The sequence below is a fragment of the Pomacea canaliculata genome, linkage group LG1, assembly GCF_003073045.1.
Source record: "Pomacea canaliculata isolate SZHN2017 linkage group LG1, ASM307304v1, whole genome shotgun sequence".
NCBI lineage: Eukaryota > Metazoa > Mollusca > Gastropoda > Architaenioglossa > Ampullariidae > Pomacea > Pomacea canaliculata.
The window spans coordinates 12,294,859-12,309,294 of record NC_037590.1 but is presented as its reverse complement, the minus strand read 5'-3'; the positions used below and the strand labels follow the sequence as shown (position 1 = coordinate 12,309,294).

Below are 14,436 nucleotides of genomic sequence, written 5' to 3'. Positions count from 1 at the left end.
CCTGTTTTGTAAGACTAAACACAGTTCTGCACTCAGTCGTATCGGTCGCTACTAACCTGTATTATGTTTCAGATTCTGGTTCACACGGAATACTCAAAGGGGCCAAGGAGGACCATTCAGCTATAATTATGAAGTGGATCATTGGAATACACTAGATAAACTTTTGTAAGTATATCTGAACTACGTAACCTTTCAGGTACTTCTATCATTCGTGATTTGTTTTCTTTTATCTATATTGCGATTTTCAGCAAATTATGGAGCTGACGTGTAAACATCTGTTTGCAGTCTACAGTTAGGTACAGAGATGTAGAAACTAGTAGGACAGATATCTCTAATCTTAATTTTTCTTTTTCTTCTTTTACATCTATAATCTTAGTATAAACAGATGGACAAATGCAAATGCCTTGTCAAAGTTGGAAATTTACATTTTGATGAAAGGACAATAAGACCGTAAGAAACTGGTAGAATGGCTGACTTTTGCAATAGCGAGGTCTGTATGTCTTAAGTATGCAGACAGACTGGTATACGGTAGTGTGCTTAGCTGTTTGGAGGATGGAGTGAAAAAGGAACATCGGAGTAAAAAGCAGAAAAACTGTGGAAAATGTCAGGTAGTTTATACATGTATGACTGATGGTGGCAGTAGAATAGATTCTATTGACATGACAGACATTCTCAACTTCACGTGTTTTAGTAACGCATCCTGACACTAACTGACAAGACACAACACACAGACTTTGTTTACGCTTTGAAATGTCTTTCATGTGTGATTTTTTAACATCTTTTGTCTCCATATTTCTATCAGGCTTTTAGTTTTCACAGCGACATCATGCAGTTCTGCTTAGCGCACTTGTTTACAACCACTCTTTTCAAGGACTACAATAATAGGTTTGGCTTAGCATACCTAGGCAATACAGGGAGATCTGGAGGAATATGTGCAGGACGTGAGTAACAGTGTGTATAACAGAGCAGTACCGAGTGCCAGTGTGCGCCATTTGTGTGCATGTGATCACGTGCTTGCGTTCTGCGTGAACAGACGTAGTGTTGAGTGGTTCTGCCACCTGGACTTACATAAATGTTAATGCTGTTGTTGCTTAGCACATTAGTTTATATTGCTTCCTTAGAAACAGTTCGCTAATTTGTTTTAGGACACTGTAATAATTGTAAAGCTTGAAAGAAATCTGCAGTAAGCACGATGAGAGAAAACCGTTTGAAATTACAATACTGTGCTTCTTTTTTGTTTTCATTGTTTTAGTCTTCTTTCATTACTACTGAAGTGGAGCACTTTTATTGTTCATAGATGTTTTTTTTTTGTTTACACAAAGAGTGACACGGAAATGTTTAACACATGTAAATTTCACAGATGTTTATTTGTTATTAACAGGAAGTGGAGACATGTATCGTAGAACCGGCTGGACGACTTCTAAGTATGGAAAAGGATGGATTCTTGTTGGGTTAAGGCATAGGATAACCACCATTCACGGTACTGCTAACTGTCGGTAGATAATACTTCTAGTGAAAGACAATAATGTGGGTGTCAGTAGACGAAATAAATTACTTAAGGAAAATATGACATCGACAATCACACTCACTCCCTTCTACCCATCTAGACTAATATTTACAGGTATATAAATACACGAATACTATGATAATACACTGTTGTACACTTGTATGACAACATGATAGAGATTGCAGTCGAGTCGTTTTGGTAGACTATGTACTGTCACTTATAGTCAGATCTGTGACAGAACAGAAAATGAAATATCTTAGGTTACCCACAAGAAAACATTCGAACACTCACTCACTGTTTATAGTTAATAGTATGCATGATGGATGACTTCTATTGGCTTATCAGCATCAGGCTGTAGTGTTATAGATTACTTTATTTTCTCTAGTGAAATAAAAAAACACCTTTCGTTATAGTCCGACCTATGGAAGAATGTAAAGAAATGCCCTTAGAGTTGGTATTTAGCCTTGGAAACGGGAAAAAAACACTTTTTAAGGCGATACACAGCCAATACTCAGGGATATTACTACTGCGCTATCAAGATTTATGGATGGTCTACGCCAAGCTGGTAACAGCATGAAGATTCAATGTAAGCAATTCAGTTGAAGACAGGCTGAACTAATACGGAAGAGACAGGAATATAAAACTTTATTCTACAGCAACTAAAAATAACTCATAAAACTCCTAAATTTATTAAAAGATAGTCTAGAACAGGGGTCTCAAACTCATATTAGCATGTGGGCCGCAGTGGAAAGTAACAGCCAGTCAGCGGGCCGCACCACGAAAAGAAAATGTCTTTTCATTAAATTTTACGAACACTACTGTCACTGCAGTTAAATGCTAAAATAAAGTTTTTATATTTATTAATTACATTTAGTGTAGTTTATTACATGAACAGGCAGTTTAGTTTATTAAAATAAGTTGACGTTGTCTCTGTCACTAATAAAAAGCAGAAACTGTAGTTCCCCCAAAAAAAACAACTATAATTACTAGGCCTACTGCAGATGGCTCGTCACTCATTTCTGTCCACTCAGCTGAGATCGTTTGGCAGAGACAGACCATCGACGTTAGGCCTGAAGTCGCGTGTAAAGCCGCAAGGTTGCTGTCAGATGCTCATCAGTCAGTCTTGATCGTAATGCTGTTTTGTTGATCTTCATTCTGGAGAAAAACTGTTCGCAACGTACGTACTCCCAAACATCGCTAGAATTCTAGCAGCTGTGCAGAATAAGTTTGGAAAATTCTCTCTAGGAAGAAACGGTAGAAATCTGGAACTCCAACATCAACGTATTTTTGCTTCAGAGCAGTGTCACACTGCAGTCCAGTAGTTCCATCTGGACTCCTCTGGAACGTTTTCACATCAACTGCGAACGGAGTGGCAAGGACAAACTGTGGTTGGAGAGCAGTGATTGCTGACAGCGGTGTTAAAATCTTCCAGTAGTCTGGAGAGGATGTCTACGTAGTCTTTCAGTTCAACCCTGCCAGCGATGCGGTATCAGCTGCTTTGAAAGTTGTGTGTAGTTGAGATGTTGCGTGATGTCAGTAAGAAAAGCAAGATCCGACAAAAACATTGGGTCACTGAGCTGAGGTATGTCTCTGTCTTTCATTGCCAATGCTAGTTCAAAAATTCTGCAGCACTTTTCCACGACTCAACATCTGACCTCCGTATGATACAGCAACTCTCCGTATTCTTTCTAAATCAGCTAGAAATGACACAAACTGTCTGTGGTTGACCCCGTGCGCGTATGAAGTTCACCGTCTTCACGACAACATCCATCACGTTTCATTTGTAGACTTTTGGCACAGAGTGCTTCTGGTGCAGATGCATGCGCTAGCTTCCAGGTCAATAGTTTCGCGGTTGCTGTGTTTCGCAGACAAACTTATGCCTTCGAAGAGCTTCTTTTTCTCGGGGCAGATAATTTCACGCCTGTAGGGCATAAGCGTGTTTTTGAGACCCCTGGTCTATAAGATCAGGAAAGTTACTGAGGCGCTGTGAAGTGTATTTATAAGAAATGTTGAAATGGAAACTGTTACGAGAAAAAGTAGGATGGTTGGTTGTCCCGTATTTAAATCGAGCGACAAAGCATAAGTCCCAGGCGCCTATGTCGTTGTCAATGGCTCGTTTCGGGTGCTAAACTTACTGGTCCAACCTCTTCCAGAAACTGAGTCTTTGCAGTCGAAGATATTTCCAAGAACTTTATTTGCAGTTTCTACAACAATGTCCACGTAATATACACTCTGGGTAGTCAGCGACACTCCGGATACACAATCATTGACACACGCTGAGACTAGTAGCGACTCCTGCTACTTCATCAGTCTCATCACAGCGACACACACCTGACACAACAATCAATAGCGATATTGATACACGAACTCCATTAACCCGGCCCCGCGAGGATGGACGGCCCCAGGCCCCGCGTATTCCTAACGCCGACTCTGGTATAAAGTGTCAGCAAATATGTCACGAGAACATTAGTCAAAACGATCTCTAAAAGGAGACACTATATTATGCTAACTTATTGGCAGTCATCTTTCAGTCCAATATTGCCATTTCATTACATTCTATGTGTTTCAGTAAATAAAAAATGTTTTCATTCTCTTATAATTTAAATTTCGTACAGGTTTTTGTGTGGTCGATCTCCTTTCTGTTGTTAAGGACACATTACAATTTGTGATAGAGTGTACATCATGAATATTTTCTCTGTTCATGCTGACACCTCCTTCTACCCTTCTACTGGATTTGCGACTCTCAAGAGCTTGGTGAGCAGCATGACACAAACAAACTGGAATGATGTGATAGCGAAAAATTATAGTCTTATGCTAAAACATAATGTGGTATACGTGTTTTGTTAATCTTGAGTCGTAGAAAGCATGATCGCGTAAAGCGTGATTACATTGACATCCGACAAAAAATTATACAATTTTTTTTTGTTCTTTAAAAACTTCAGGGTTAATATAAGAAAGCTGAATCGCTGTCGATCATTTTGGACATTGTCCTTTTACGAAGGACGATATAGTCATGTCTGGGTTGGTGGCAGGAGGTCGATATGACTGGGGCGAGATGGGTTGTGGCTGACCTACTGTCGCCGTTGTGCTTAATTAATGACCTTTTGCAAAAATTACGTTCTTGTAAAAAATATGATTCTTGTGAAGGATTGTTTGTGCACTGTTGCAACTTTTTTGCATAAAAGACGCTTAAAGTATAAATAATGCATTTGAAAAGAGCATCGTTGTCTACCAGTTTACACGTATGGATGGAGTGCTATTTCCTGGAAAGAAAATGCCCTTATAAATCTTTAACAAAGTGGAACAATGGAAATATGACAAAGAAAATCATTATGATAATGATTTCGTAATTTATTTTCCAACAATTAAATAAATGAATTCAATTTCTAGGTGTTGGAAGTCAGGGTTCGTGGAATGAAAGTAGACAGGTTGAGTTTCCCTCCGTTGAAGACCTTCCTGGTTATGACTTGTTCTTGGTTTTACTGTTGTATTTAAGTAAGTATAGTGTTCAGAGTGAGTACAGTCCTACAATAATACGAGTGGTAACATTTCTACTTACTGCTGAGACAGGGCACAACTGGGGTGCTCCACACGATCCACCAGGCGAATGTTCTCCTAACGACCAAGAAGGTGGTCGCTACGTCATGTTCGCGAATGTAGTACCAGGAACCCACCCCAATAACTGGGTACGTATATAGGTTATGTTTATGTCTGTTTTAATTTGTTATTATTGGTTATATATTTTGTAGTTCACCAGGAAGCTGACTAGACGTCATATCCACTTATTAAATGTGGTTTGTGCCAGAAACCTCCTATTACCAAGAAATTGCTTTATTTAAATGTTGCTGACATAACTAATAAATAAATAACCACCTGTAGCGCTTGCTTTAGCAGCAAAAGTAAATGGGAAATATCTGGGTTCCTTGTTATTAAGTATGAGTAGGGGCATATGCCTTTTCCAGTAGGAAGCCAGATCAAAAAAGAGTAAAATAGCTGTTACCGGGTCTCGTGCCTTTTTTTTTATCTCTAAATGTTATACGAGAAATATTATATTAAAATTGCTCTGACTCCATATAAACTATAAATAATGGTAATGCTCAGTGTAGTTAATATGGTTTTGCTCTGGAGGTAGTAGATTCTAAGACTTACTGAAGTTACAAGCAGTCAAGGATAATATCAACTGTGATAACGTGACAGCTAATGCAAACAGCAAGAATGGTGAAGAAAAGTGAAGGCAAATTCCCCGAAGAGGTGTGGTTACGAGGAAAACGGAAAATACGTTGAGTACACATGAAATATGTGGCTATGTTCAACAAAGTTTTTAAAGGACGGTTATATATAAATGAAGAAATTTTGGCGACTTATATTTTAAGGGACTTAAAGGCTGAAAGTCGTGTTCTTCTCACTCCTCTGGGTTACATCCCATGTAAGGAATAAAAGGAAATAAAGAGGCTGATAATTTTGCTAAGTTTGCAACAAAACAGGAACAAAACCCTAAAGTCACCTTCCTAAACATAACTATTTCACCAACAGTGAGAAAAATGGCCATAAAACCATCAATAAAAAATGGTCAAGAGACTGATGTCCCTTCGCCTAACTGAATGGAGAAAACTAGCTCTCTACCGTTTTGGATCTATGTCGCTTTTTAGCGTCTTTAACCGATCTGTGATATTTGTTGTGCAGTTCTCATCTGTTCTGGATACGCGCATTGGAACAACACAAAACACAACGATCTGTCCAATGGCTTCTCGTCTATTCATTACTAAAATAGCCGGTTGTCGACTTTGCCGTAAAGTTTCTTTTCTTTTATTTTAGCTCTTACTTATCCTCTCTCTTGGTGGATAGTGAGCAACAGGTCATATACACACAGAAAGCAAAATAAAGACTAACTCATAAAATGAAGATACAGAAGCTTTTTCTGAAAACTGACTTAAATAGACAAGAAAGGATATTCATCACCCCCCTGTCACTCACCAATATCATCCCACAGTACATTTCTACCTCATTCAGTCTTGAACCGAGAAACAGAGCGCCGCTCTGGAACTCCGTCCAGAATACAAATGGTCTCCCTGATAATTTATAGTAAGTTTAAAAACACTGTTAATGTCCACCAGTGTCACCTAGACGCACGAAAAAAGTCAGACGCATTTCTGCGTCAGGAACGCTCCCACTCAATCCACGGCGAGCGTACAGGTTCACTTACACACTTCCGAAACACACCAAGGCACATATTCCACCAGGATCTCCGTAGCTGGCAAGCACACATTCCAAACTGCTATTCCGAACGCTGGGGTCGCGGAACAACACTCAGGACGTCAACGGACTGAACTCCGCACTGGACGCTCGACACACGACGCAACTGGAGGACTCTTCCTCTCGGTCCTTGCCGTCGTTAGGGACTTTACTTGCTCACTTCGTTCACCTTAGTGGGTCCGTCAAAAGTTCGTTAGGGACTTCACTTACTTCGTTCACCTTAGTGGGTCCCTCAGAAGTTCGTTAGTGACTTTACTTGCACACTTCGTTCACCTTAATGGATCCCTCAGAAGTTCCTTGGCTAGGAAAGCAACATAGTTCATATATTCCAGGTCTCTGTAACCACACTCGTGCAGCAAGACCTCCCGTCTCGGTGGTTTCGTTGGGAATCCTCACTGCCAGTGGGTCCATCAGAAGTTCCTGTAACTCTGTGACTAATTAGTCTAGCGAATTTATAGCTTATACTATTATATATTGTGCCATAACGTCAAGTGAAAAATATATTTTCTTTCAGAAAATTTAGAACTTCAACAAATGATTAATCTATTACCTTGGCTAGGCAAGGAGCTTAGTTCAACCATTCCCGGTCCCTGTAACCACACTAGTTCGAAGTGATGAATCCAGGTTTTATCTTGAGTTACTAATCTGCAGTGGAAATTCTCATGATGACAATGTCTTTGGAAATAATCTGATGTTGGTGGATTCCATTGTTAATGACTGTGGAGCGGGTGGCGTAGTCACTATCATGCCTTACCTGTGATGCCTACATGGAGATTACCTTCAGTAGCAACGCCTTGTGGACAGCATGTGGCTGGTGCTAAATGCGTTTATTAAGCCGTTTGTACACGAGCACTACCGCTAGTTTCAGGAGATATAGCGGACAACTTTATTGGCGCCTACATCAGAGAAATACATCAAAGTAACAGGCAGTCAGGATCACCTCACATCAACAATAAATACATATACAAATTTGTTCAGTTTAAAACAATTTTAACGCAAGAGGGGTTTATTATAATTGGGATTTGAAATCGCTGTACAGCATTGCAATGACCTGAACAGGTTTTGCAGGGACTCCGTAATGCCTAAGGATCTTCCATAAGGACTCGCGGTGAATGCTTTCAAATCCCAGGTTGTCTGTGACACGGAGCTCACAGACTACTTTAACGTCAGTACTGGGGTGAAGCAGGGCTGCATTCTGTCGCCGTTCCTCTTCATCCGGGCCATGGACTGGTTCCTGAAAACTTCCACCGACAGTGAGAGGAGAGGGATCAGATGGACCATGACTATGACAGCAACAACAACGCTGGAAGACTTGGACTTTGCTGATGACATTGCCCTGCTGTCACACCGCCACCAAGACATGCAGGAAAAAACTAATGCCTTCTCAGAAACAGCTGGAAACCTTGGCTTGAAGATCAGCACACAAAAAAACTAACAGTAAGAGAGTGAACACCAGAGTCCAAGACAGCATCAAACTAAATGGAGAAGAGATTGAGGAAGTTGACAGTTTCACCTATCTTGGGTCCAAAATGTCAAACACCGGGGATGCGGAGGTGGAGATTCGAGCCCGACTGGCGAAAGCCAGCCAGGCCTTCGCCTCACTCAGGAGCACATGGAAGGCAAAAAACATCAGTAAGAAGATCAAACTGAGAATCTTGCAGTCAACTGTGATCAGCACCCTCCTTTACGGATCAGAATCATGGAAGATGACCAAAACCATCAGTAACAAGCTTGACGTCTTCCAAAACAGATGCCTCAGGCGCATACTTAACATCTTTTGGCCAAATACCATCACCAACGAAGAATCCACCGAAGAGCTGAAACCGAGTCTATCACCACGCAGGTTCAACGAAGGCGTTGGCGATGGATTGGACATGTGCTCCGCCAGCAGACAGCAGACGTCTCCAGAGTCGCCCTACGATGGACTCCAGACGGCCGAAGAAAACGAGGCCGCCCAAAGGAAACTTGGAGAAGAACAGTGGAAAGGGAGATGAAAGGAAAGGGCCTGACATGGGGTCACCTAGAGCGGGTTTCTGCCGATCGACATCAGTAGCGGACTCTGAGGCCTTATGTGCAACCTGATGCACGAAGAGGAATAGATAGATAGATAGTGAGATAATAAAGTATATTTTAAATATGCTAATCTCCTTAAAGTAGTCTTCGACAAGTTTGTAGGCGGCATGGATACGGGTTTTAAAATTATCTGCTGGACTCAGGTTTACTTGCTTCACCACCCTGACGTGCAGGACAAGTGCGGCGAGGAGATCCACAGTGTTATTGGAACACACCGAGCGCCCAGAATACAAGACAGACCTCAGTTAATTTACATGGAGGCTGTCAAAATGGAAGTTCTTTGCTACGTCAACACTGTGCCACGAAGTTTGCCGTATGCCCCTGATTATGATATGATGTTTGGTGGATACACGATCCCTAAAGGCACTTTAGTCAGCCCCAACCTGGATTTTATGTTGGGAGCTCCAGACATTTGGAGTGACCCCGACAGATTCCGACCTGATCGTTTCACAGGAGAGGATGGCAAACTGTGACGATCCACAGTTCATTTCCTTCTCCATGGGTAGACGCATCTGTTTTGGTGAGACACTTGTCAAAATCTGTCAACAATGGTACAACACTTCCGATTCCTGCCTCCGGAAACAGAAGAGCTGCGATCATTGAAAGGCCTGATCGGATCTTCCTTTTCTCCTGAGCATTTCAAGTTTAGAGCTGTGCCTAGGATTTTTCCACAAAAGAAACATTTGAATAATAACATTAGTGGATAAAATTATTCCATTCGACTTTTTGCGTTTTATTCGCTGTTTTGTGATGCTGCAATCGACGGAACGATCAAACATAGAAGCACTCGACATCCTTACTGCACCACACCTTCCTCGTTTCCTACTACACAGATAAGCCACCCGCCACTTTTCAAATTTTAGCTCAGAAACAATACAGTGGAACCTCGGTTAGCGAACGCCTCGGATAGCGAATATTTCGGTTAACGAACAAAAATTTCGTTAAAAGTTTGTCTCGGATAGCGAACAAAATTTCGGATAACGAACAGCCACGTGAACCACACGTGACCGACCAGCATGTCATCATTCGCGCTCGAGACACAGTTACGATCAGTCGTTCCTTATCTATGCGCCTCCTTATTATTTAGTGATTTTTGTGCTTTATTTTAATAAGATAATCCTCAGTCATGGCTCCAAAGAAGATTAAGAGCAATTAATAGTAGTGAGGTAATGACAAGAAAGCGGCCAGCAAATGAATTGAAAAAGGAAATGATTTCAAAGTATGAAGGTGGCATGCGTCTGTCGGATATGTGATGTCGTATTACCGAAGTGTTTTACAAAAAAAGGCAGAAGGAACAGACACTGGACAAGTTTTTTCCTTTAACCTCAAAGCTACAGAAAAGGGAAGTCACCCCCGATTTTATAATGTCACGTGTGCTCATGGAGGGGGAATCCAAGCAGTAATTCCACCCCTTCTTCCCCACACCTGCATCCACCCACGCCGTGAAAACGTGAAGTTTTCTGATGTTTAAATGCTTTCGTTAATGTTTTTATGTTTATTTAACTCCATTTATATTGTATTATATAACTGTTCTCATTAAAACAAATACCTATATGGCCTGTAACTTTCAAATATTAGCGAGTCAACAGGGGCTGGGAACCAATTAAATCTATTTCCTTTATTTCTTATGGAAAACATTGTTTCAGATAACGAACATTTCGGATAAAGAACAGCTTTCCAGAACGGATTAAGTTTGTTAACCGAGGTTCCACTGTATTTCGATCTATGCTTCAGACACGGAAACCGTTTTTACGTGCTCTCTAGATACTTGTTTTGGACTCATATACCACATATGTGTTCATTAGCATAGCAATTTGTATGTTGTATGTGATATTTAATCACATCTGTGGCAGTAGTTCAGTAATTTGTGCTTCCTTGCTCTGATATTTTCAATGACTAAAAATGTGTCTTTTACCAAAAGTTTTGAAATGAAGACATTAGAATTGCACGATATCATTGTAATAGTAATTGTTGATTAATTGAATGCAGTCGACAGTATTTACTTGAATATTATTTGATTTCTTCAGACCATAATCTGTATTTAAGTTCAATATTTTTGTGATTTGTTTACTTTATGCGTTTAAACGCCATTCATTCCATTTAGACCCTTTTCTAAAAACTATATATTTTTATGTTTTAGCTATTTACTTATAGTATTTTCTATAATGAAATAAAATCTTTCAAGTTTTGTTAAAATCCAGTCCGTATGTTTTAGCAATATTTTTTTTTTTTTTACAAATTTTCAGCGCTTTTCGCCATGCAGCATAGACTATATTTCACCTGTGCTGAGATCGGTAAGCCAGGAATGCTTTATAGGTAAGCTGTTAAAACGAGCATATTATTATCTGTTTGTTTGAAGCACACTCGTTGATGACTGTTCTCTTGTCTAGTAAATAGAGTCTATAAATTTTGAATGAAAGAAAACTTTTATTGAAACAACGGCGTACAAACATTACACCAGTGCCGAAAATGAGAGAACTCACTATCCGACTAGAGCTATACGGGTGAGACATCATTGGACTGGCAAAGGTCACATGATCAGGATTTAGGAAAACCGCAGCAGATGAAGGCCAAAGGCTCTGATAACAGTGAGGAGGAACCGGAAAGTAGGAAACATCGGCATCCTCGTTCGTAGAGGAGTGGTCGGGTGACTGTACACCCATTTTAAACAGTTGATTTCCAATCGCCTCTCTGCCAGGCCTCACAATGTCATCATTATAAAAATTTACATTCAGAATTTCCAAGCATGAAGACGACGAAGCAAAGAAGCTCACGTGCAATTAGAAGGGGTCATAAAGACATACTCGGTGGCTGGCTAGAACGCAAAGATGGTCCCAGACACATACTAGCAATGGGCAGGGAAAGTAGGAATATTTGGCCTGGATGAAAACCATGAAGGGTATAAGACAATAGAGTTTGAACTGGACCATAGACTCGCCTTAGCTAATATCCTCCATCCATAAAAGCATTCTCCAAATAATTTTTATGTAAGCAAATTTTTGAAATTCTGTTGTCACGGCGCTTTAAATCCACTGCCAACAAGACCACAATAAAGTCATCTCCTGGCGCAGAGTCCCATACTAGTTTTTTCCTAAGAATATGGCAAAGTGAAGAATAGTTTAACAAACCAACTCACTGGTCAGCAAAGTCAAAAAAAAAACAAAACAAAAAAACTATGCAGTGTTAAAACTACAGAACCATCAGTTTAATCATACACCCAACAAATTCTTTTTTTTTTATGTATTTGAACACGACTGTTAGGAAACTATTACCAAAATAAACTTGAGTCTTGGAAGTTGTGACAGGCGATTTTAAAACTCAACATTCTTTGGTTTCATGTTCTCTGTATGACATTCTGAACAGCCTCCTCAAGCACATGTTCTAGAGTGGCTGGATTCTCCTTGCCGTTTCGGTTGCAGATAGGCTTTCCACCAGTTGAAACACTAGCTTCATTTATTTAAATTGAGTGAACGGTTAAATCAAAGAAAAGCTCAAGGTTTGGAAAGATAACAATCTATTACGTTTATAAAGTGGTAGACAGACTTTTGCTTTGCAAATGGCATCTAAGTCTTGCGGTAGCAAAAGCAGAATGACGCCCTGAGGGCTTACATCAAGAGTGATAAGCTATGAGATGTTCAATATATCGCTGTAGACATCTGCATTTGAAAGGATTTGCGGTCTGAGAAATCAGAGAAGTTACTCTTTAAAATCGACACATACTCGACAGAAGAAAACAACAGGAAGTGAGCAGCAATGTTTCTTGCTAACTGCATGTTTCAGAAAGTGATAAAGATGAAATTCCATGCGGCAATGGAGTCGTTGATTTTCTAGAAGAATGCGATGCAGGTCCAGACGGTCTGGAGGGCAAAGACAAATGCTGCAGCAGCATCTGTCTGCTCAGAGAAAACGCTAACTGCAGGCAAGTTGGTTTGTAAAGTGTCTTGCAATTCCCCATTTCCAAACACCCGATGTCTGTACCAGCATCCTTTATCTTTTTAGAAAAGCAGGATAATAAAAGTACGAGTGCAAAATGTAATATGCAGTATCGCTCTTCATGTTTTTCTTGACGTTTCTAGTGATTTCAACAGTCAGTGTTGCCGAAACTGCACTACTGCTCCAGCGGGAACCAAATGTAAAAGAGACCCCGATAATCAGTGTATAGAAAGTTCAAAGTGCGAGTATCCTTTTTAATTTGCTATTTTTAGTTTTGTTTGTTGCTTCGTAAGTCAAGTAGGAACTATATTTGCTTATTAAGGCCAACTGAGTTTTATTTAACAAGTAAATCATGAAAATAATGTTATTATGAAGTATCGACATTGTGTGAGAGACAGTTTACTTTTTTCCCTTTATGGAGGTACACGTCAGTCTATTGGTAAGGTCTTGCAGTTCTCTGTGAGTACCTGTTAACAGATGTATGCAATGTGTAGGCCTTTCACCAATGGAAATGGAAGTTTGATGGTAGTGGAGGGTGTTACGCAGGATGTTGTGCGAGAAGATATTGAACAGCACCGGTGGAAGCGAGATCCTTGACGCACGCCTACTGTAGTGCAAAAGTGACCTAGTAAGTGCTGTTCAACGTCAATCTTGAAGAACATTCTGCAAGAAACGCTCCATGACCCTTTAAACGGTTGTAGACCTACAAATCGATCTCGTGGTAAGTAGTAACAATGACATTACCAACAGACTAACACACGAAAGGTATGTTTTGTGGTGATCAGACAGCAAGAACAGGGATATGATCAGTATCAAGATTTCAGATCATTTTCCAAATATAAATCTCTCTCTTTCTCTCTCTATCTCCATATATAGCATTATGACAAAGAGGTTTGGTAAACTATTTTCTTCTTTTAAGACCTTAACCGCTGGTCAGTGGCTCTGGACTTCTTTGTCCTCATTCTGTCCCTGTTCCCGATGGCACTGCTTGCCAAGACAGGTACGTTAAAACTAGGTCTTAGTTGTGTTGTATATATATATGTGTGTGAGAAACAAGTTAGGGATAAGTATCGCTTTCACCAGGTGTGCAACTCTTAAATCGCCTGTACCTAAGCAGAGATCGCGTGGTCAATTGACATGCTTAGGAACAACATTTGCGCAGCAGATTCAACGGAATAAGGAAGGGCTATGTAGGTAGAGCACACCAAGAGGCAAAAAAAAAAAAAAAAAAAAAAAAAAAAAAATTAGTAGAATGACAAATAAAATCAACAAAATACGACAAAGATTTGCTGTCTGTGGGCAGAAAATCCGACTATTTTGTTCTCAGAGAACTAGTATGATTTTACTCATTTTTCTTTGTCAATGACTTCGTACAAAAATATTATATTAAGGCGCTAAAGAAGCAACATCTAAAGCTGTCCTGCTTTTTTCCAAACCATTCAATCACTCATTCACAAGTCTCCTGAATTAATGCCTGTGGTTTGTCATATGACAAGCTGTAGTACAATGGGGAGGATGCTAGACAGGAGTACGGCGTGGCCTTCATACACAACAAGGTCGCCACAGACGTCATCAGCTGTACACGTATCCAACAGGCTGGATCTCCATACGTGTCTCGGCTCAGTCCCACAATAACACAATGGTCTAAGTATACGCTCTGTAACTTCCAC

At 40.2% G+C, this 14,436-nt stretch overlaps 1 protein-coding gene across 1 annotated transcript in view; it reads left to right on the top strand.

Annotated features, from left to right (window-relative positions):
• Nucleotides 1–807: 807 nt before the first annotated feature.
• Nucleotides 808–14,436, top strand: part of LOC112559111 (ADAM 17-like protease) — a 17,837-nt gene continuing 4,208 nt past the window's right edge. The window contains exons 1-8 of the mRNA XM_025230067.1: nucleotides 808–941; nucleotides 1,382–1,480; nucleotides 4,256–4,261; nucleotides 5,078–5,193; nucleotides 11,080–11,149; nucleotides 12,614–12,752; nucleotides 12,910–13,011; nucleotides 13,704–13,766. Of these exons, the coding sequence (XP_025085852.1) occupies nucleotides 827–941; nucleotides 1,382–1,480; nucleotides 4,256–4,261; nucleotides 5,078–5,193; nucleotides 11,080–11,149; nucleotides 12,614–12,752; nucleotides 12,910–13,011; nucleotides 13,704–13,766 (710 nt within the window). The 5' untranslated portion in view covers nucleotides 808–826. The remainder of the gene's footprint in view (nucleotides 942–1,381; nucleotides 1,481–4,255; nucleotides 4,262–5,077; nucleotides 5,194–11,079; nucleotides 11,150–12,613; nucleotides 12,753–12,909; nucleotides 13,012–13,703; nucleotides 13,767–14,436) is intronic.